Raw genomic sequence first — 22,627 nt, forward strand, 5'->3', positions numbered from 1 at the left:
TGATGTTGTTATGGCAGAATTGGAGAGTACCTAGTCACTTTTCTGGGACCTGATCCATGTAAAATGGAATATGTAAGATGGAACAAAGTGGGTAAGAGTTACTGTCACCTGAAAGATGTCATCAGACAGGCTTCATGCAGAGCTGCACACATCTAGCAGGTTATAGGCCATGAAAGCTAAAAGATACAGCCTGTTCCAACCTTATGAACTTTCAGCCTTATGAATTATTCTCCTCTATGCCCTCTCTCCCTTTGTACCTTGTTGGTGCAAGGTACTACGTTGTCTACTTCTGTTGTGGAAAAAAATTAGGTACTCACAATTGATTTTCTCCCTGACAATTACTGTAAGCTTAAACTATTTTAGATTTGTTGCTAGCAGATCCTGAAGACAACATCAAAAGCTCACAGGCGCTTCTGGTTTTTCCACCTAGCAAAGAGAGATGATGCAAAGATGAACTTAAACATATTTTCTCTTATTCAGAACTTTATGTTACCAAATATGTGCTGAAGCATTTGCCAGTTCACAGAGACTTAGAGCATCTTTTATGCTGTGTGGTAACTGGGAAGTCACTTTCCAGCCTGCTGGCCCTGGCACTGAGCTGCTCTCTCAAATCACAGAGATCAAGATCCTGCCCTGAAGTCCCTGGAGCAGAGTTGCATCCCCCAACTTTGCGGGGTGTGTGTGAGTGTCTGTGTAATTCAGCTGCTAATCCAGCTAGATGAGCAAGCAGAATTCCCCTGAAGAGATATACTGGAAGGCATTTTAGCTCTCCTAGATCAGGTTTATTTTTTAAATTTTGGTAATTTGTAACCATCAGAATCCTGGCATATATAATGGGCTTTTTCTTAAACCAGTTTGGTAACTGGGGTAATTTGAAGAACCAATTTCAGTTCTTATCTGGTTGTGAAAGATTTGATGGTTTCATACAATTAGATTTTATCTCTGGATGATAACTCATATGTACGTTCACAACATATGTGTTCTGTCATTTGGAATTAAACACTTAAATACTTTTTAAAAAAATCTTTACATTAGCTCTAACTGGCACAGAGTCATGCCCTGTCCATGCCCTGTCCTTCCTCCTCTTTCAGAAATGGTTTCCTACAGGAGCTGTTCAATTTTATAGTTTTCTGATACATATGTTTTTCAATAGGTGGTTCTTAATATGTGTGTAGTGTTAAATTTCATCAAATAATCAAACTTTTTATGTGCAGTAGATCAAATTTTGCCTGAAGAGCCTCCAGTGGTGGGAAACATGAGTGCTGAAGAATGAAAAACAGCCCCCAACATAAAGTGTATTTTTAAAATGAGATCATCATAGTATTTAAAAAAATCTGGTCTTGCAACTTATACCTTTCAAAGACAAATCTAGACAAGTTTCAGCTGAACAGTTTAGAAGAGAAACTTCTTTGTCTGAATGTGGACTGCATGCAATTTCTGACAGGTTTAAACTAAGATTTCTAAGTACTCACAAAATGTAGTTTGAACATATTACTGTGAAATCTTACACAGTAATTACAAGCTTTAGTTTCAAGGTTTTATTGAATTAGGTGGATTTAGTTACACAGATGAATTGAAAGAAATGTTCTTAAAAATGGATTTTATTCTGTGATCTATAGAAATAAATGGACAATGCTTGGAACACGATAGATATTTTTAGTGATTCTGTAATGTAAAAAATATTCCTCCTATAGATGTTTTTCTAAAATGTTCTAACATAGAAATTTTGAAGGCCTTGCTTGGAGAGATTTTAAGATGTTGATACACAAAATGTAGCATGCAGTAGAGAAAGCATTTGAAATAAAGAGACAAAACCAACCTGTGGTGTGTAGAAAGTTCACTGCATTAACTTATGCTAAATAGATTGAGATAAAACTCTCATTAATGATTGAGCTTTTCTATGAAATAATTTTCCCTTTAAAATTATATTTTAAAATTTTTAACTTCCCAGTTTTTGGCAGAAGTAGTATGAATATTCTTTCTGGTATCATGAAAATCCTATTATTTTGCTTCATACCTTTCAAAACCATGATGAATTCTACTTGGTGTTTGAATCTAGGTTAATGAAAGCTGACAAAGTAAATGACCATTCCTAAGAAACAGATATTTTGAAACTGCTTTGTTTCTTTTCTGTCTGATGTGTAAACTGATACTATTACTTTACTTTGAGTCATCCTTTTCTTCCTTCTTTACATTGAAGTTGTTTATTCATTAACTGTACCGTACAGTGATGTGACTAAGAAATTAGCAGCGATCACATTTATAAATCAGATTTCAGTGATACTAATTAAATTTTCTAAATAACAAACATCAATTAAGTTATGGCTTCTGAATGCAGAATAGAATTTTGCACTTATGTGCAAAACAGAAGTAGAAAAGATGTCCTAAGCCCCACTGAAGGATTGGGACCAGAAGTATGTTTTTGATACCTGAAACAAAGCTATTAAAGAGAGATGCTTGGATATACTTTTTGTTACATTATTATGCGTCACAGATCCAGAAGCATTTATGTAGTTAAGCAAGAAGTGTCACCATTTTTCAAATCTTTTTCATGGGAGGTGTATTTGTGTTTATCTGAACCAACACCAGGGGAATGATGTCAATAGAGGTTAGTTTGGACTTTGAAAGTCCAAGAACACTTGTGTCAAAGACTAGATCAGATCCTCTCCTGGTGATGGGAATGGTGAGGCCACAACAGTTTGTAACAAGTTCTTCAGAGAGTGTTAACAGCAGTGAAAGAGAGAAAGAAAGGAGAAGATATTACTAAAGGTTTTTGTGAATTTTGAAGAGTGGGATTGTTTGTTGCCATGGCTAAAAAATACAAACTATGAAGAGGTAGCTGTTAGCTTGAATTGTATGTATATTTTTGCTTTTCTTCTTCTGTGTATTTCTGACCTAGAAGAAGTTGTGGATACTGTAGGGCATTCTTTCCTAGCTTTTTAAGGAGCAGTACAAATGAAAAGGGCATTTTTAAACTATTGAGACAGTTTCCTAAAGGTTCAAAAATCTCTTGTCCTCCAGATTTCACTCAGCTGAGTGTCAAGGTTCAACCATTGGGGCACTTCTTTGGGCAATGGTCATTTAATGAAGTGATAGATGCCTTGAGGTCATTTATGATCAAAGTTGAGGGTAGATCAAGTTTATGATTTATTTATTTAACATTTATGGTCAAGTTTAGGGTAGATAAGCACATAAACTTCAACATTTCATTAGAATACTACTTGTCCTTGAAAATCTCATGTACAATATAGGTAGAGGTGGTGAGGAGTTCTTACTTACTAGAAGCTAAGTTCTAGCTTATTGCAAGCACTCTGAACATCCTTTTGTTTCCGTGACGGTCAGAAGTGACTGACAGGAAAAGTTTTTACAGTCACCTGACTGACAAAACACTGAATTTTCATTTTAATGCCACATATCTCCAAATACTACAGCAAATTAAAGTGCATGAGGTATTGTTTTAATTCATATTGTTTTCCAGTCTTTGCAGGTCAGTTTTAGGTATGGACTTTGTCTCAGGTACCAACTGATTGTCTCTGCCCATCTAAAAAGGACTTTTGGGAGCAGTGTAGTTACCACAGCGGGAAATGCTTCTTCCAGTAACTATTAGTGGGATCAAATCTCTGGTGGTTGAAAGGCCTGGGGTGAATTTCATGCTGGAGAGAAAACAACTGTGAGAAATAACAGCTGACTTCTTTAGATTTTCCTCTCTAATATTATCTGTTACTAAGATGACAAAAGTAGCTAACACTGCAAATACTAAGTGAAGCTCAAAGATTTCTGATACTTGCCATGAAATTTCAGTAACCCTTCTTCTTTTCTTTTTTTCTTTTTTATTGCAGTCAGCAACTGTTTCTGATGGAGGTAAGCTGAAGCTTGTTTTTACTTTTATAATGAAAAATAATCAATTTTCCACATTAAGCAACATAATATGTGGTAAATTATGTGATATATTACAAGATGTAAGTCCAAGGTGGTGCAGAACTCTGTGGCTGCTTTGGGAACTGTGCCAGTGAAAATATTGCAGGATTGTGTTCACATACTTTCACTGGTTTATTTGCATAATATTTTTATGGTACATTTATATATGCACGTTTTTTATTATAACTAGGCTTCTTCATTCATAATAACAGAGGCAGAGCTGGTAGACTTCTGTGTAATTGGATGGTAGATAAAATCTCATTCTGTTTTATTGTCCTTTACATACCTCGTTTGCTTTTAAAGAGATGCTCTAGCTTCTAAGTTGTAAGCCGTGTTGGTACATTTGTTGAGGTTGAACTTTTTAAAGTGTGATCCTTTTTGAGAAGGGGGTAAGTAATTTGATATTTCTAAAATCCCAACATGGAGCTTTTGCACTTCTGGAGTACTTCTGAGTAAACTCCTCTTTATTGCATATAAGCTGGTTTGTTTTGATTTTAACATTCCTTTAATGTTTTAAAGGATGTCCACTCTTTGTTAAATGTTAGAAGACAATTTCTCTGAAGCTTTGAAGTTAATTGAAACAGTTTAAAAAGGCTTCCTTAATGGAATAAATGGTATACAGAAGATGGCTTTTCTCTTTGTCTTCTCTGGCAAGAGTTGGTTCACTTCATCCTGCAGAGAAGTTCACGTATTTTTGCATTTGCTGTTTTTTGAAAACATTACAAGGCAAATTTATTAAATAGAAAGGGCAAAAGGGAACAAGCTGTGTTGCCATAATCAGTGCAGTGAAATTTGAAAAAAATATTTGGAATGGTAAGGATAATTCTTTTATATTAGATGCAAATGTAAATGAAAATTAGCAGTACTATTTACAAAACTTCTTCATACCCTGATTTCTGATTCCTTGCAAGACTAAAACTGCACTACAGAAAACCATTACTGTTTTGGTCCTTTTGCTGGAGCAATTTTCCAGTGGCTGACTATGTCAGGTATCTTCCCTCTCTACTGCTGACACAGTCAGCTTTATTGTATTTCTGTCTGGATGAGAAGGTAGACTCTGTGTTGTATCTGTCTTGTCTGCAAAGCAACCAAACAACAAAGCAGAAAATAATAGTGTTTATTCTGCTTTCTATTTCTAAAATGTAGCCTGTGTTTTTCTGGGAAAAATATGTTGGTTTTTTTCTCCTCCACATGTTACCTGCTTGATATAAAAATCAAGGCAGACCACAGACTTTCTGATTGTGTATGTAGTGTTGAGAACCAAAAATTTGATTGATTTTTTTTTTTTTTTTTTAGGTAAAACACAGTGTACTTGTGTCTTGTCTCCACAAGGGTTCTTGTTCTATGTTAATGAAAGTTATTTTGTTGCTTGTCCAGACTTAGAAATCCCTGTGATAGTACTCATACAATAATCATTTGAAGATTTTTGTCCCTCCAGCTGAAAATTTATTTTAAACATTTCACTTGTTTTCAGTTCTTCCCATATGGTTTGTGTCTTATTCCAAATTTGTAGGTAACTGTTTTCATAATTAATTCTATACAGTTTTTTGAACTCATGAAATCAATGGGCCATGTAAGGTCACAGAGGTGAAAAAACAGCCAAGAAGTTCTGTGCAATTTTCTGCTTAGTTGTATTCCCTATTTTTCTAGCTTGTTCAGAATTTAACATGAACTCTCTCTTCATTGTTAAATGCTACTTAAGAAGAGGTATAATTTGTGTAAAAAGTGGTAGTTGAACTATATTGAATAATATTGAATTGATGCTTAAATACCCAGATAGTGGGTTGGAAAAATAGGAGCCAGAGAGACTGTAACGAGAAAAAGTGAGATTAAATAAATTCCTCATTTATTTCAAGCTGCATTGAGTAAAAAAGCTCCAATTTGTGTGTGAATTACGTTTAATAGCATTTACTTTCATTGAGTATGGCACAGCGCTGAAATTTTTTCTGTTTTCCTACTAATACACAGAGAGATCCACAGACTTAGACATTTTAGGGTATGTCTAGTTTAGAGAAATTTTCATCAGTGTAACCATTAATACAGCACTGCATACTTCCCTTCCTAGACTAAATCTGTATCATCACAGAACCTCAGAATGATTTGGGTTGGAAGGGAGTGTAAAGGTGAACTTGTCCCAACCCCCTGCCATCCAACCTGGCCTTGACACTTGCAGGGATGGGATATCTACAGTTTCTCTGGGCAACCTGTTCCAGGGTTATCATTGCTGTCAGAGTGAAAAATTTGTTATATCTAATCTACATCTACTTTCCTTCAGTTTAAAACCATTACCCTTTGTCTGGTGTTGTCAGAAGACCCACTCCAGCTCTCTTGTAGCCCCCTTTAGGTACTGGCAGGTGCTCTAAGGTCTCTCCAGGAACTTCTGCTTGGTATTATTAATTAATATTAGTATTTGTATATATAACTAGATACTATAAATACTGTTAAGCTTTAGTTTAGGAAGAAAATTCGTGTGTAAAAAGCAATTATGTGTTTATATACATCTCTTCAGTATGGTGGGAGGCACAAGAGTCCTTTGTACTTTTTTTTTTCCCAAAGTCAATGAATATTTATGTTATATAGCCTTTATTATGTTTGAGCCTGGCCCTGGAAAACATCTACCCCTTTGTTGTGTTTATTTTATATTTCTCAGCTTGTGCAAGGCTAGGATGTTCTTATCAGCCAAAACTCTGCACTTGGGCATTGCAAGAGAACTAACGTGTAAATTAGAGCTGTTTCCAGACGTGCTGACCAGTGGCAGCTCTTAACTGTAATTGATTTGTGTAGTGAATTGCAGACAATCAGAATGCAAACTGTAATAATGCTTAGATGCAAGATTACTGCTGTAAATCAACTAATCTGCAGCACCTCTGCTCTAGGAGTAGCAGGAACCATTTTATGTTACTACAGCGACCTGTAATTAGCAGGTTTCTCTTACTTCCCACCTCAGAAACTGTCCTTTGCTGCTGACTGTGGGAGCAGTGGGAGTGTGTACACAGCATGCAGCCTGTGCCTGATGTTTTGAGCACTGTGCCATCTGAATTGTCACAGGGATGATCAATAGGCTCCAGCTAATGTCTGACTTGGCTATTTATACCTGGAAGGCACTTTAGAAAGGGAAAACCTTAAGGTCAGAGGATCTATAACAGAAGTACCATCATCATTCATCTCCCAGACAGAGCTGGTGAGGTATCTGAGCTAGTGAGAATGTCTGAGTCAGTTCTCACCTGCTATTCCCTGCAGAGATCAGTTCCCCAAAGCTGAAGTCTTTATTTCCAAATACTTCAGCCTAACAGATGCTATATGCACATATTTTTTCCTAAGATACTATTTTACTGTAGTTTCTGCTGATTTTTGCTTTTAGTGTTCATCACTTGGAAAGAATTTTCATAAGGAAAAGTGTTCCTAAAGACCCTCCTGAAAGGAATCTGATGTTTGCAGTAATAAATAATGTAAAACTGTATTTTAAAAAGTAACTGAAGAAGGTATGGCAAAAAATACCCAATGAAGTACAAAATAAAGCAAAACTTTATGCTTTTTACATTATAAATACAGAATGGATTTTTTCCTCTAATAGATATATGACTTTTTTTGCCAGTTCTGCTGGTGGTGCTTGCTCACTGTAGCTGTGTTCCAGTGTAGCATAAATAATTCAAGTTTCTTTAGCAGCAGTGGCAAAAGGTCTTTTCTTTAAATTATTTATGTAGCATTTTATAATGCTTTGTGTTAAGTATACTATTGCTTCCCTCTGCTTGAAGCCACGAGGGTAAGGAATCAATTTGTTTAGAATGGTGCTAGAGGCTCCCAGGAATTGCTGTGGGGAAATGTGTTAGCTTCCCTCATCCCAAAATTGCAGAGGAACAATGTGCTGTACAGCCAGACTAATCTACACCCAATGGGTTCCGGGACGTTTCAGCTGAGCCTGGTATGGATTCAGAAGGATGGCTTTCAGTGAAGGGCTTGAAGTATTTGATTAAGTGGCACCACAGTGGTTCTTATCAGCTTTATCCAGGTAATGTATTTAGTGATTAACTAGAATATCTTAATTATATGATTGTATGCGTTCCGATGATTATGAGGAATATGCTTTGCTTCTCACAAGAATACAAAGTGTTTGTAGTCTGAAATGTGTGTACAAAATACATACAAATGCATACAAAAGAGCCTTCATTTATTGTATTCAGGCTTTTGGCTTTATATTATCTAAACCAAAACTTCAGAAGGTATCTTATCCTGAATACTTTCAAGATTTAGCTGATTAAATGCCTATATTTTCTTACATAATACTGTTTTTGTAAGATAAATAAAACCAAGACCCTGCATGGAATATGTAAACACAAAAAGCGCAAAATATTGGGTTTTGGGATTTTTAAGATCCTATTCTATATCAGTTCTGTATTTCCAAAAGATAATAAGGGAAACTGAATGAGATTGCATTCAAAATAGTTTTTCCTCACTAGGTATGGTTTCTATCAAGCAGAACAAAAATAAAGTTAGGTCCCTGGGGTTTGAAATGTTTGAGCAAGGAGCATCCTTTCACAGGTAATACAAGTTTGTGCTTCCACCACTGATAACAAAGGAAGGCAGGCATTTGGGAACTTCCCAGCACTGCTGGAACTCCATGTCGTCCATGCAGAGCTGGGATTTTTCACATTAAACTCCTCTGGCATCTTGAGATTCCCAATTGCTCCTTTTCTTTTGAAAAATACTTTACAAGGAGCAGGAGGAGGAGTCCACTTTGCAGAATGCCCTGTGGTGAGAACATTTGAGAGTGGGAGTCAGGGCTCTGTGTTTCCTCTGATGATCATCACAGAGAGCTCATTAGATGAAATATGTGACCTGGTTGGAAAGTTTCTCCATTCCTGCTTTCCAAGGTGGGCTGTGTGTACCTAGGAATGCATGAGCTGTGAGAGTCAGGAAACCTGATGCTGGAGTCTTACACTGGAAACATTCCTCTGCAAGAGGAGTGGATGGAGCAGGAGTTATGCCTTATAAAGTCTTTGTTTAAGTGTGATTTGAATGAATTGAGTACTAATGTTAGAGTTAGGGAATGTTTTTCCTTCCATCTGACTTCCTCCAGTTCTAAGTGGTATATCTGCACTAGACTGTGACTGTTTTAATTGCAGCTGATGATTTGAGTGGTAAAAGAAATCAGAATAAGCAAGCCTTTTCTGGCAAACCACCTTTTCTGTATTGTTTTATTGTTTTCAGCTTGACAGGTACCACAGCAGAAAGCTCTACAGATTTTAAAAGCAAACCGACTGCATCTTTTCATTAAGGGAAACCAAAGCTGTGCCAGGGTTAAGTATAAATTAAAACAGTTATTTTTGAAAAAAAGACTGAATTACCTAAATTAAATCTACCAGAACAGAGACAGTTTACTGGGAATGAGTAACTCCTTAATGCTGTGTTAACACATTGGAGGACCTGTGCCAGTAGCTCTTTGGTTGTTGAAAATAGAGTCTTATTTTGGTTCATTTGTTTTCATGGGATCTCCAGAGTGGGGAGAACCCAGTGCAGTTTAGGGGAGTGTAACTCTGAGGAGCTGGAGAGAGCAGGCAGCTGGTAGCAATTAAAGGTAGTTAGCAGTTACCCACTGGTGTAAACACTGGAGGCTGTAATTGCAGTTGGGTTTCCCTGCTGCCATGGGGAAATTGAACGCCTGCCACTGGGAGGGAGGTGATGCTGACTGGCTGGTGATTGCTGTGCCTGCCACTTCCTAATCCCTTCTGAGTCCTAAGGCACTGTGACTCCAGGATCCAGAGTTGAGCACTTGGTGTGGCTGCTCCCTAATTTCTCTGTCAGCCAAGGAGGTTTCAGGGGTTTGGTATGTGGGATGAGTTTGCCTTTCTGACTTTGCCTGAAAGGAACAAGGAAATTTTCATCATTCATCACTGGAGAATGCTGGGGATTGAACCCTCCAGGGGTGAGGCAGTATATGAAACTGTTCCAGATCTATCAAGAAGTGGGTGTCTATTTATATCCTGGACTGTAAAATAGAACATATCCACCTGCAGAGTTAAAGCAAAATACTTTAGATAATAAATTTAGTTATCATTCCCTTCAGATTCACATCAGCTTCTTTCACAATAGTTTCACTGTGATGACAGGTATTCTCTAGTTAACAGTTAACTTGGTTATGCTCTTTCATATGTTTTAAAGGAAAAAGTGAATAAATATTTGTGTAAGAAAATTTGGCAGTATTTGCTGAGTGTTTGTAATTAGCGTTGATTAATATAGTGATTAGGCAAATAAAATTATTTATATACTTGATTTGTTATTAGTGTCCTTATATATTATCATTGCTGAAAATACAAAGTTACATTTTGTTCTTCCCTCATCTAATTCTGTGTCTTTGTCTTACTTAGGATTTTTTTTGTCTTAAAAAATAGCTTTGCTTGCAGAAACTCAGAGTAGTTAACTGTTACATCTTAGTGAATGTTTCTGAGCTAAGAATATATTTAAAAGTAAAGTTTCAGGACTCTTAATTTTTTTTCCTTACCTTTACAACTATCTTTATAATTTTTTCCAATGCTTGTTACTGTTTTTTGAATAGTGCATTTTTACAAAGCTCTTGCTTCCAGGGAGGAACAGTAATGTTTTGTAACATGAAGTTTGGAAATGCAAAGTGCTTTCAAATACTTCTAACATGAAAGGAGACCTGGGGAGATCATATAAAGTAGGAGTTTTTTGGTGAAATTACTCATTGCTTTAGTGAGTCTAAGTGATTAACTGAGGAAAATCATTAAAATGTCCCTATAAAGCACAGTCCATTTCTGACTAGTTGCAAATTTAGTTTTCTCAAACAGATTGCATATCTAGTGGGCTGCATACTTGCTTTTCCATTTGGCATAAAATTGCTGAATATACCATCTATTTAATTTGAGGGTATTATTTTCTTACGTCTTACTGTGGATTTTTCAAATAATTGAATGTCTGCATTTTTTTCATCCCTTCATCAAAGAATCTCATTCAGTTTGGCATCTCCTGTGTGCAACCAGGCTTTAGTTGTGTCTCCACAATGAATGAAACCTTACATCACCTCTGTGAAGTGTGTAGCTGTGGGTTCAGCATTACCACTTTTACATTTGTGTACACTGGGAGGTGGAGGGACCATCCTGTAAAAGGGTGTGCAAGAAGTTAATGACAAATCTGTGAAAAGAGCCCTGTTGTAAGCAGTTCCCTCTCTTAGTTAGAGCAGCCATTTTTTTCCCTTTTATACTTCTGTGAACAAATGGTCACTTTGACATATTTTGTGTGCCCATTTTGTTTACTGACATGACAAAGATGAGCTGGAGCTAATACTTGAAATTGTTAGGCTGCCACACAAGGGTAGACTAACAAGTCATGTTTCCCTGAATTCTCCACGGATTCTTGTTAATTTGTTTCTCAGAATAAAAAATCACTTCTGTTTTTTTCAAGATACAAAGAATCAGATAATTTCTCTTCATGGAATCTCTAGGTTATTCCAGTAGGTTGGTTGGAGTCTGGAAGGGATCCCATAATAAACCATAATAAATTGAGGATCTATGATTTGATGTGTCTTACTTCCTGTGGATGAAGAAGGCATCCCTTACTAGCTCATTTCCTAATATTCTTTTCCACAATTGACTCTTCTACTAAATTTTCAGTATTAATGGGAATCTTGTATTTCCATGGAAAATTTCACAGATTGCCTGTCTACCAATTGAAGTGTATATAAAATTTTGCTGTCTCCTATCATTTAATAGGTTTTTGCTCACATTCTGGTGAACAGTGGGTTCTTGAAGGTCAACTTTCCTTGGATAATCTTATGAAGGAGAGCAGTCCATAGTGTCAGAAATATAAAGACGAAAATGTATTTTATGTTGTGGAACAAGAAAAAAGATTTTGCTTTGGCCCTGCCCATTTTGCTTCTGTCAGGGGACTGCTGTTAAGACACTAATTAAATTTTCTTTGCTGTGGAACAGAAGAAACTTAAGATGTGATTGGGGTGTTTTTTTTCTATGCAGCTACTCTTAATAAAAATAGAGAGGGATATTTACAAGTCTGCACCAGTGTGAACTTGAGCAGTCGGTGTGATAAATAAACAGCACTGGAGAGTAAACGTGAGTAGTACTTTATTGACAGATGTCATTTCCTTTATTAACAGAGCTGAACAGCACTGAGTTGAAGGACTGCATCAGTGAGAACAGCCTGAGCAGCAATGCCAGCCTTCCCAGCGTGCAGAGCTGCCGGCGGCTGCGGGAGAGGAGAGTTGCCAGCTGGGCTGTTTCCTTTGAGCGCCTTCTTCAGGATTCTGTCGGTGTCAAATATTTTTCGGTGAGTTTAGAGGGATAATAAGAGGCTTTCCAAAATAGCTGATACTGCTGCAGTAGTTTTCCTGTATTCTTTTTTTTTTTTTTTCTTGACACTCTCGTTGCACAGGATGAGAGACAGGAGTTCATTCATGCTTTGTTGTTATCTGAGCATCTTTCTGAGTTTACACAGGCTCACAGCTGAGTGAGAGCTCACAGTAATATTCAGATTGCCATGCATTTCTGCAAAAGTTTCAGGTGAAAATGGAAGCTATATTTAGCTTTGTCTGGGAACTTTTAGAATGCTTCCCTGTTTTGTAGTTTTTTTTTTTTTTTTTTTTTTTGTATCTATAGCCTTTGTACAAGAAGAAGGAAGTACTTTTGGTAGTTTCCTAAGAATGGGTTGTTATTCACATCTATCTTTTGAAACGTTGGAAGCCACATGGAAGATTTTTTCCATGATAGAGTGGCTTATTTTTCTGCAAAAGGTTTTTCGAAATACTTTTTGGAGGTAGTTATGGTTGTTAAGAGCACTGGTTTAAACTGCAACTTGAAGGAGTAATACTGAGTATTTGCAAAGCATAAATACTTTGCAATACATAAGTACTGTTCTGCACAGCACATTTATGAAGTTGTAAGTAGCGTCATCTCTATTTTGTGTGCAAGGAAACTGAGGGTATATACTTTTGCTTTGTTACACTGAGAGTATGTTGCTGATTCTGAATGTGTTACACAGGGACAGTGCAATTTTCACAATGAGAATATAAGGAAACCTGTGGTATAGGAGAGGTAGATGATTGGAATCTGCAGTAACTCAGAAAGATTCTTCTGCTTGATACAAAAGTGTCAAGAGATCCCAATGATTAGTAAACAGACTTCCATGTTAACTGGTGGGGGAACCCGAAACCCACGTTAACTGTGAACGTGTGTTTGTGGAAACAGAGAAGAGGAAAGCAAAATAATACATCCTGAATATTATCTTCCTTGGTTTAGCAGAGCAGTCTAAAGGTTAATAGCATTTCTGCTTTCATATTGACACTTTTTGTCAGGCTGGAAGAAAAATTACAATTCTGATCTGGTTGTTAGAGTCCATCTGAAAAATGATGTACTTCATGGGGCTGCTAGTGAAAGGTCAGTTGGCTTAGTTGTAATTACTTCTAAAGCTCCAGTGAACTTGTGTACACTTAAGAAATTGCTGCATTAAATTTTTAGCTGCTATGATAGTTCAAAACTTACATTATAAATGTAAAAAGTAGCTCATATAATTTTAATACATTTTCAGATTAAAAGGTTAAAGGTACACTTCATTTCAGCAAAAGCCAACCACAGATATTCAAGAAATTTTACTTCCCCCCCCCCCATTTTATTCTAATCAGAACTTCTTATAAACACTGCAAAAATGCATGTCAGAGAAATACCCACTTTAAAAAACAATTAGAGAATGTTCAAGTTTATCGTGTGCACCAGCAGTTTCTTGGGGCCCAGGAGATGTCCAGAGCCATTGCTTAGATTTATTAACCTGGTTGCCATAACACACAACACTGTGCTGTTACAGATTGCTGCCAGTATCCAGGAACACTGAGGCATCAGCATTTAGTTCATGGTTCCATAGCAGAAATCTTGGTGCATTTGAGATCCAGCATCTGCCTTTCCTGAGGACAGCTTTGTCACAGAGCAGGAATTACTCTCTAAGGAGGAGACATTTTGCATGTTTTGCAAATACCCACACTTTGCATAATTAGCTGCTGCTTAGAGCAGTCAGCCAGGAGGTGAGAGAGCTGTTTGCAGGTTCCCCCTTAAGGGGCTCAGGCCAACCTGTGCAGCTTCCCAGGCACGGGTGACAACTGCTTGGCTGCCTGATGTTGGACAGCCAGCTGTACCCAAATCCTGTGGCCACAAGGAAGCAAGTGGGAGGTGGAGTCTTGGTTCACAGGGAATGTGCCAAGGGGGAAGTAGGCAGTTGTGTTCCGGTTCCTGCTCACTCATTTGATTCTCTTTCAATATGTAATTACATGTAAAGTGCAGAAATGTTCCTCTGACAATCCCTCTGGATTGTCTTTTGTGCATTTGGTGTCTCAGCTTATGTGTCTGAAGAACTTCAAATTCAGAGCTTGCCTGGGAATTTTTATTCCCTGTATTGTAGTTTATCTCATTTACTTCCTTACAGCTGGACTCCCTAAACTTTATGTAAATCTAAAAAGCATAAATAAACTTAAGTTTATTTCTGTGGAGATTCTTCTTACACAGCCTTTTGAGGCTGCTTTGTATGATGAGGAAGTTTCACTGATACCCATGTGACAATTGTGGTGGATCAAGGTTGTTTTTTTTTTTTTTTTTTTTTTTGTATCTTTATTTTTCTCCTGATTGTTAAAATGCTTTTAAAGATGCTGAGAGAATGTTGAATTATACAAATTTGAAAAGGGACAGTTTGTGCTTGTCAAGTTTTCCAACTGAATCAGTACCAGTGTTCCTTGCGACTTTAGGATGCTGTAATATAAATGTCCTGATTATTGTGTGTTGTACTGGGAGATGGTTTTTTTCTCTCAGTGAGTATTTTCCAAAGAGAAGGCATGTAACCACATTGAGCACACTGATAAAAGAGCATTTTTCTTTTATAGTTCCCTGTCATACAAAAAGACACTGTAATGAATCCAGACTAGATTATGGGCATTTCTTGATAAATATCTACTCTGTTATATCAGTAGAACTGCAGTTAAAGACAGTTTAGTGTCACCTTGAAATCTAGTTTATAAACTATTTAAATTTTTATTAAAAGTTTATTCACCAGTTTATGCACTACTTACCATGACATTTCAAACTTTGTACTTGCAAATTATTTGGTTGTAACTCGATGTGTTCTTCTCAGTTATATACATTTAAAAAGACACAAGAAAGAGGGGGAGCATCAGGTATGTATTGGACATACACTGATTTTTACTTTAGAAAAACAAACTGGGCTGTTGAAACTTACCTTTTTGCAAACTTTCCAAGCATTATAAATATGTTGTTTAGGCTGGCAAGTAACTTTTCTTTGAGAAATTTACTTTTTTGCTTATTTTCTCCCCTAGGAATTTCTGCGGAAAGAATTTAGTGAAGAAAATATTTTATTTTGGCAGGCCTGTGAATATTTTAACCATGTACCTGCACATGATAAAAAAGAGGTAAGCCAATGTTGTATTTCAGTACCTTGTATTGCTTCTTCAAAAATGATTACTTCAAGATGATTGAAGTTAATGGAGCTGTGCTTGCTCTGTGTACTGTGACCTCACTATAATAGGATGGCATGACCTAAATTTAAGATGTTGTATATGTTTAAAGTGTAAAGGTAGCTCTGTAGGAATGAGATAAGGTATCCTGGATGTTGGAAATGGCCAGCAGTACATGGAAGTGCGGAGCAAGTTAAGTGGTCATGTCATGGAGAGGCCTCTTACACTCTTAGCTAGACTGCTTCCACCAACCAAGATTGTGTTTCTAAATAACTTAGATTATCTGCTGCTCAAAGGGTAGGGCTCTCATTTTTGTTTGTTCACAAATTATGAGAATCTCCATGCCATCCTTTTGAGGGAATCCTACATTGGTGAGGCAGTTTGGGTGAATTTTGAACTTTGTACAGGTTGGCAACACTTCTGTCTACACCACAACCAAATCTGGTCAGGTTTATGTGGTGGAAACAGTTTCATCTTCCAAGTCTCTCTTAACTCTTTTGTCTACTAATGAGGGTTTTTTTCTTTCTACTTTCTTCTGTCTTCAAACAATGTGTTTTCTGAAGACCACCCTTAAGGGCTGTGGGTTCGGCTTGGTGGGTTTTTCATTATTTCTGTGATGTGGGTGTTTCAAAGTAAATAAGTTAAAAAATGAGTGGTTTTGACTGCAAATATTCATATATATCCTTACCTTTTTCTCACTTCTAGAAGTTGGATTTTAGAGGATGTATTTAAATAGTAACTGTTATGTAAAAGGTCTAAAATCTAAAAAAAATCTACTCTCCTTTTTAAAAAATACTTGCTATGCTGCACGGCTTGATTATTTTAATTTTTATTTGGAGGACAGCTTTTACTGTTTAAGAAATATTTGGTGAATATTTGTAATCTTAAAGGAAAAACCCTATTTATGTGCCTAAAACTGGCAAAAGCTGAAATATGAAAAATACATATATAAAATATTCAAGAGCAGCCATCTATTTTTGGGTGGGATAGATCAGTGTAAGAAATGCCTAACTAAAACTATGGTTTTAAAACAAACATATATTTAGCATTTTTTTTCTGTAGCTTTCTTACAGGGCTCGAGAAATCTTCAGTAAGTTCTTGTGTAGCAAAGCTACAACCCCAGTTAACATTGACAGCCAGGCACAGCTGGCAGATGATATTCTCAATTCTCCCCATCCAGATATGTTCAAGGAACAGCAACTTCAGGTAACCATAGTGACCATAAATGCTCTATGTTTATCTCTGTTATCTTTTCCTTTATAATCTGTAAAAATAGTTTTACATGCTGTATATTTTAGACTCTGTTAGAAGAATAGAAAAAAAAGCTGCTTAACTTTTTTTTTTGTTATGTGTAGAGAACATTGGCATTTAACTAAAAAATAATCTGAAAAGTACTATTATTGAAATGAGGGTTTAGTGCAAGTAAATAATTCCATGTGTTGCAGCACCCTTGCATGGAGTGTTTGCATATGGCTGCTTTTGTTTTCTTTAGTGGAGAGCTGAGTACACAGTGTCTAATTTTGTTTTTTTTTTTTAAATGTCAGTTGTATTAAAGGATGCTTATGCTTTCATACTACTGTCAGGCAAAGAGATTTTAAAACTATTGGAGTCTGAAGACTTTTGAAGTGGATGTATTTTAAATAATTTTTGATAACCAGAACTGTTATGCAACAACAGGATAACACTTCACATTTACTGTAAATTTTAAGTTTCTAGGGGTTTTTTTCCTATGTCATCTCTTTGGTAACTCTTCCACCCTACCAGCTTATTAGTAGAAGTAATTTTGGTATAATTATTTTGAAATCAGGGCCATAGCTTTAATGAACCAGGTCACAATCTTAGGACACAATCCCAGACCACTGCTTTTGGGCAGTCTGAGCAGCTGGGTGTAGTGTCATCCTCCTGCAAAGTGGGGATGGAAAGGTAGGTCTGACTGCTGGTCTGGTAGCTTGACGTTATAGATACTCCTTATGCACCTCCCAAGCCTGAGCCTTCTGTGGGAATTACTAGTCACCACCTTCCCAGACATTTTTTCATGCATTTGTCATCCTGGTGTTGTGGAGACTATGCCTGAATTCCTCCTTATCTTCTCCCATTTGTTTGGTGGAGTACAGGGTGTCCTGATGACTCAGGTGACAGGGCTGATGCAGGTTTTGTCCCTTTGAAAATGCTGTATCCTTAGTTGGAGGGCTCATAATGCAGGAGAAAATGCTCATGAGAAATCCTGCTGTGGGTCCAGTCCCAGCCACAAGGCCTGTCTGTACCTGACTGCCTATCTCAAATTGTCAGTGCCTCAGTCAGATCTGTTCCTGTCACTGAAAAATGAAGTGAAGCAGGATGAGAGTTACTTTTGCTGAAGGACATGGTCTTGGAGCTTGCCTGAGGTGCTGGTGGTGTGTTGCCTGGCTGAGGTCAGTGCTGGGCAATCAGCTGCTTGGTGGCCCTTAATTTCTTGGCTTCACTGAGTGGTTCTGCAGGTCAGTTTGTGGTCTTGGTGGGTGGCACCACCTTGAGAACACCCAGCTGTGGGTTGTGTAGTTACTGCAACACACCCACAGACTCTCTAAGTTCAGCTCATGGTGGTGACACAGCCTTAAAAAGTGAAAGCTCTGCATTTGTGGTCTTTCACAAGATCTTTTAGATCTGAACACTGACCACGGAGTGTGAGAGTGCTGCTCTGTGGTGGTTGTTGGATGAGTGTGTGCTGGGGAATAGGGAGTGTGGCTCTAAGGCTGCAAAGGAGTTGCAGAAGTGTGTGGGAAAGTCACACTTGGAAACACTTCCAGGCCGTTCTCTCTCAAGCACTGCCTGTTGGGAATACCCCTGGAAGTTGCTTTCTGTCCATGTCCTGACCAATTTGTCCATGATCTTGTTATTAGAGGTTGTAATGGCAGTGTGGATGCAGCCAAAGTGCCTAGTTAGGTATGTTGTTCCTTTTTTTAAATTGAGTAAGAACAAGCATTTTCAGTGCTTCTGGATGGAGGACAGTGCGGGTCACTTGAACATATTAAAATAAGAGTAACATAGCATGTACTTCATGTAGAGTTAGTAATCAGCTCAAGGTAAATTAGTTATATTCTCATGACTCTGTCCAGCAAAATTAAAAGTTTGTAATTTTTTTGCTGTATTAAGTAGGTTTAATTTGCAGACTGTCAAAGCTAGCATATACAGAAGGTTTTTTTCCATAGCTTACAATGTGGTAAACAGTGCATTAGAAGGCCCAACAAAGATGACAGGCAGCACCTACTCAGGAATGGGAATATACAGAGGGGAAAGTCAAAAACATGGAAATTAGTGTTCAGTTTGAGTTAAATTTCTGTGATTCTGCAGGATCAAGTTCTCTCTCAGCAATTAACTTCGTGTATCTTGTATCATTATGTACTATTGCATATTGTGATTATATCATATTTGTCTGTTTTAGAAGATAAACTTTTCTTGTTCACAGCCACCTAAAGCACACTTGTATAACTTAATCCTGTCACATACAGTGCCAGGGTAACAACCTTTAAAATGTTTTAAATGGCCAGCTTGCTACACGCTCCACATAGAATGGCTTCAAGGCAGTAAAAGAGAATGGTGTTGCCAAGACTCTACAGCATCTCTGCACTTTGCACTAATCTTGACTTTTTTTCTTAACCTGTAATAAAAGAATAGATCAAATCATATTTCACTTTAAAATGGGTGCAGTGTATTTAGCCAGGTCTAAACAATATTATCCCTGTGCTGTTTACAGCCTGATGTCCTAAATTCTGTGGGAGTTTCTTGTTGCAAAGCAGCTTCATTTTCTTGCTGTGTTTACTGGAATGTATGTAACCATTATCCATTGTGGTTTGATTTCAGATATTTAACTTGATGAAGTTTGATAGCTATACTCGCTTCCTCAAATCCCCCCTTTACCAAGAATGCATCTTAGCTGAAGTGGAAGGACGTCCTCTTCCTGATCCTCAGCGTGTTCCCAGCAGCCCCACTTCCAAACACAGTGTCAGTTCAGAGAAGTCCAACATGTCAACACCAAAAAAGGTGACCTTTGCATTGTTGTTATCTCAAAAGCATTTTTTTAAATAATGTTTTTCAAGTTCTTTAGAAAATCAAAGATAATATATAAGATAAAATCAAAATGTGTGGTTAGAGATGCTGGCAAATAAAATTGCAAAAATTTTATATACTCAGGGATATGATTTTTTTAATCTTTGTCTTTGAATCAGTTTTTTACATATTGAATTTCTAAACATAATTTTAAATCTTCATTGTTATTTAACTCTATATGTACAAATAAGAAGTAAGGGTTATTTTGTTAACACAACAGTTCAGAAGCTTATTTTGGTTGAATATGGGAATTAAGATGTGATAATCTAACCTTTGCTAAGAGGAGACATTTTATCAGTAGTTTTGGAAAGGCTTAATCTAAATTAACTTGTTTTTGCAGAGGGTAGTTTTTAATTTCTTAGCTCCTACTAAATGAAGATAACTCTGTGTTAAATAAGTACAGTTGCTTAAAAATTAGACCAGTAGTCTTAGTGACTGATCCCCTGACATTATTTAGGGTTTATTTTTTCTTCTTGTAGATAGTACCACCATTGCATTACATAACTCTATGGGTAAATTACAACTTTTCATTTTTCATGTCAATCACTACACATTACCCCATCTGCCATTATGTATTCTTATGACTAGGAACCTTTAAAAAGTAGCATCTCAAGGAATATTGTAATAATCTAACAAGAATACTAGCTTGTTAAAAGCAAGTTTAGTTTAATATCAAACATTCCTGACATTTGTGTTCTTCAACTCTAATAAATACTTGATTTTACTTGTAAATGTTAAACAGTACTTTGTCATTGTCTTTGAAAGCTGTTCATGTTCAAGCCTAGCCTAGGAAAAATACCAAAGTGAAATTCAGTGTTCTAAAAGCAAGGCAAATGGCCTTTCCACATTAGCTTAGGCATTACTGGTGAGCTGGGGACAGTTCTTTACAGTTCTTTCATATTTGCTGGAGCTCTCCATGGCTCGTTTCCAGCTACTGTTTTGTACTCCCTAGCAAGTAGCACATTTCCATCTCTTTATTTCTTTTTGTTGCCACTGGTGAGGTTTTTGTGATTGCTGGTGAGAGGGATGCTGGCACAGACACTTGTGCGTGGGGTAGAGAAGGCAGCTAACCTGGCCATCACACTCTTGTTTTAGGAAGAAGTGTGGGAAGGTTTATTTTAGACAATATACTCACAACTGTGATCTAACCAGTGATTAAATTGTGTTTTGATGATAGCTAAGTGGTAAGTCAAAGTCAGGAAGATCTTTAAATGAAGAGTCAGGAGAGGAGGACACCGAGAAGAAAAAAAGGGGAACATTCTTCTCATGGTCAAGAAGTAAGAGTTTGGGAAAATCACAGAAGAGAAGAGAAAATGGTGATTATCCAAACGGTGAGTATCACATTCCACTTTGTTTCAAGGTTGTTTCAGCAACAGATGTGACTAATCTCACCATGATTAGTTGCTATCTAAGTGCATTCTTGGGAGTGACAAAGAGAAAGATCTGTCAAGACAGAAGGCCATAGTGTGGCTACTATTGCTGCAGTTTTCTGGAAGATGTACAAGTAAATAGATAAAAATATGACAATATTTAAAATTGTTTTTACTGATTTCCACAAGACTTTTTTTCTACTTTTTGGCACATTCTGCCTTTCTGTGTTCTGGTAATTGCTTTTTCAAGCAGAGAGCTACTATTTTTATAGAAAGATAATTTCAAATCTTTACAGAAAAGTCCAGGAGCAGTACAGCAAATAGTGCTATAGTTACAGCTATTTAAAATTTCCTCCATCTGTGTTATCCTACTTTTCTTTCTTTTATCAGTAACACACAGGTATGTTCACTTTTGAGCAGTCACCATCTGTTTTCACCTTCCCTGACTAAAATGAGAAAAGGAGAGTCAGAGGTGTGAAAGCCCTTGTAACCTGCTGTTTTGTTACTTAATTGTATTTGAGAGTTTAAGGAAGAGTTCTCTTATGAAAGCACCTATATGTGGCCTCTGGAGGAGACAAAACTTCGACAGTAAATTATTCTGTTGAATTAAAAATAGTTAAGAAATTCAAGCAAAGCACTAAATCTGGTCCATATTTGATACTGTAGTTTTTGCTTCTGGTAAATGCCCAGACCCGCAGGATACCTTTGCTCATATGGATAATTTGAGAGTTCTTCTAGTATATTCATATGTGAAAAGACATCAGAGACACTTGCTGAGATCATAGACATAACCTTCTGAAAGTGACTAGTAATGGTCTTAGATTTTAGTGTTCTAATACTATACTTGCACTGTTAAAAATATTTATCTCCCCTGAGAATATCGGAAGAGATAGAATAATTTTTAAGATGAAATACTGAAATCTTGTTAAATCTAATTAACTAAGCTGATATTTCTTTTAAAGAAGAGATTAATTTTTCTTTTTTTTTTTTTATATATAAAAAACAAGTGGATTTATTCAGGGGTTCATAACCAAGAAACACTTGACCGAAAGTTGCTTTGGTTTCCTTGCTTCTGTGCACTGTATAAAGATTTAGTGGTTTCTTTCCTGTAAATGAAAAAAGTTATGACCCAACAAGCTAATATTTGAAATAGTTTTCTGTATTGTAATAAGAAATAACTTTACTGATTGCTGATTCTTTGCACAAACAGATTCTTTTCAGTCCAATGGATTGTCATACAGACGGGAATCGCAAGGCTCCATGTCATCCACTGCTAGTCTTGACTTGGTAATGCCTGCCTCTTACTAATGAACCAGTGGGGAGCAGATAAAACAGGGAATTACTGATTTTCTAACTAGTGGGATTCAGCTTCTTTGATGTAATGCCTTGGGAAAGGGTTTTTAAGTGATACAGCTGGGGCATGAGATGTAATATTAGGCAACTTTAGAGTGCTAGAAATTTCTTATTCTGTCCTTGGATATGCTTTGCATCTTGTCTATCTTAACATCAGGCACCAGTGGACTACCAGAGTAAAGTTTCCCTTTTAAAGACTGTAGCTCTTTAAAAACAGTTTGTTCTACCTGCAGGAGAGAGAAACTGTTTTGAACAACCACAAGTTAAAGCTTTCCCTCTTCTTGGCCTATGCAATAGGGGAGATACAAGTTGCATTAGGTTGATTTTTGTTGTGCCAGTGTCTGTTGTGCTTCTTCCGTCTGTTTCTCTTAAAGGTGTGTGTTCTTGTCATTATGACATAACTTGGCCCTAAAAACCTGAG

At 36.9% G+C, this 22,627-nt stretch overlaps 1 protein-coding gene across 7 annotated transcripts in view; it reads left to right on the forward strand.

Annotated features, from left to right (window-relative positions):
• RGS12 (regulator of G protein signaling 12) overlaps window positions 1–22,627 on the forward strand; it is an 83,884-nt gene that overhangs the window by 37,741 nt on the left and 23,516 nt on the right. For all 7 annotated transcript variants that reach the window (XM_083861135.1, XM_083861136.1, XM_083861134.1 and 4 more), the window contains 7 exons: window positions 3,840–3,861; window positions 12,047–12,216; window positions 15,260–15,352; window positions 16,460–16,603; window positions 19,238–19,417; window positions 20,661–20,814; window positions 22,064–22,140. In XM_083861135.1, coding sequence (XP_083717261.1) covers window positions 3,840–3,861; window positions 12,047–12,216; window positions 15,260–15,352; window positions 16,460–16,603; window positions 19,238–19,417; window positions 20,661–20,814; window positions 22,064–22,140 — 840 coding nt within the window. The remainder of the gene's footprint in view (window positions 1–3,839; window positions 3,862–12,046; window positions 12,217–15,259; window positions 15,353–16,459; window positions 16,604–19,237; window positions 19,418–20,660; window positions 20,815–22,063; window positions 22,141–22,627) is intronic.

This window comes from Zosterops lateralis (assembly GCF_965231275.1).
Source record: "Zosterops lateralis genome assembly, chromosome: 5".
NCBI classification, from domain to species: domain Eukaryota; kingdom Metazoa; phylum Chordata; class Aves; order Passeriformes; family Zosteropidae; genus Zosterops; species Zosterops lateralis.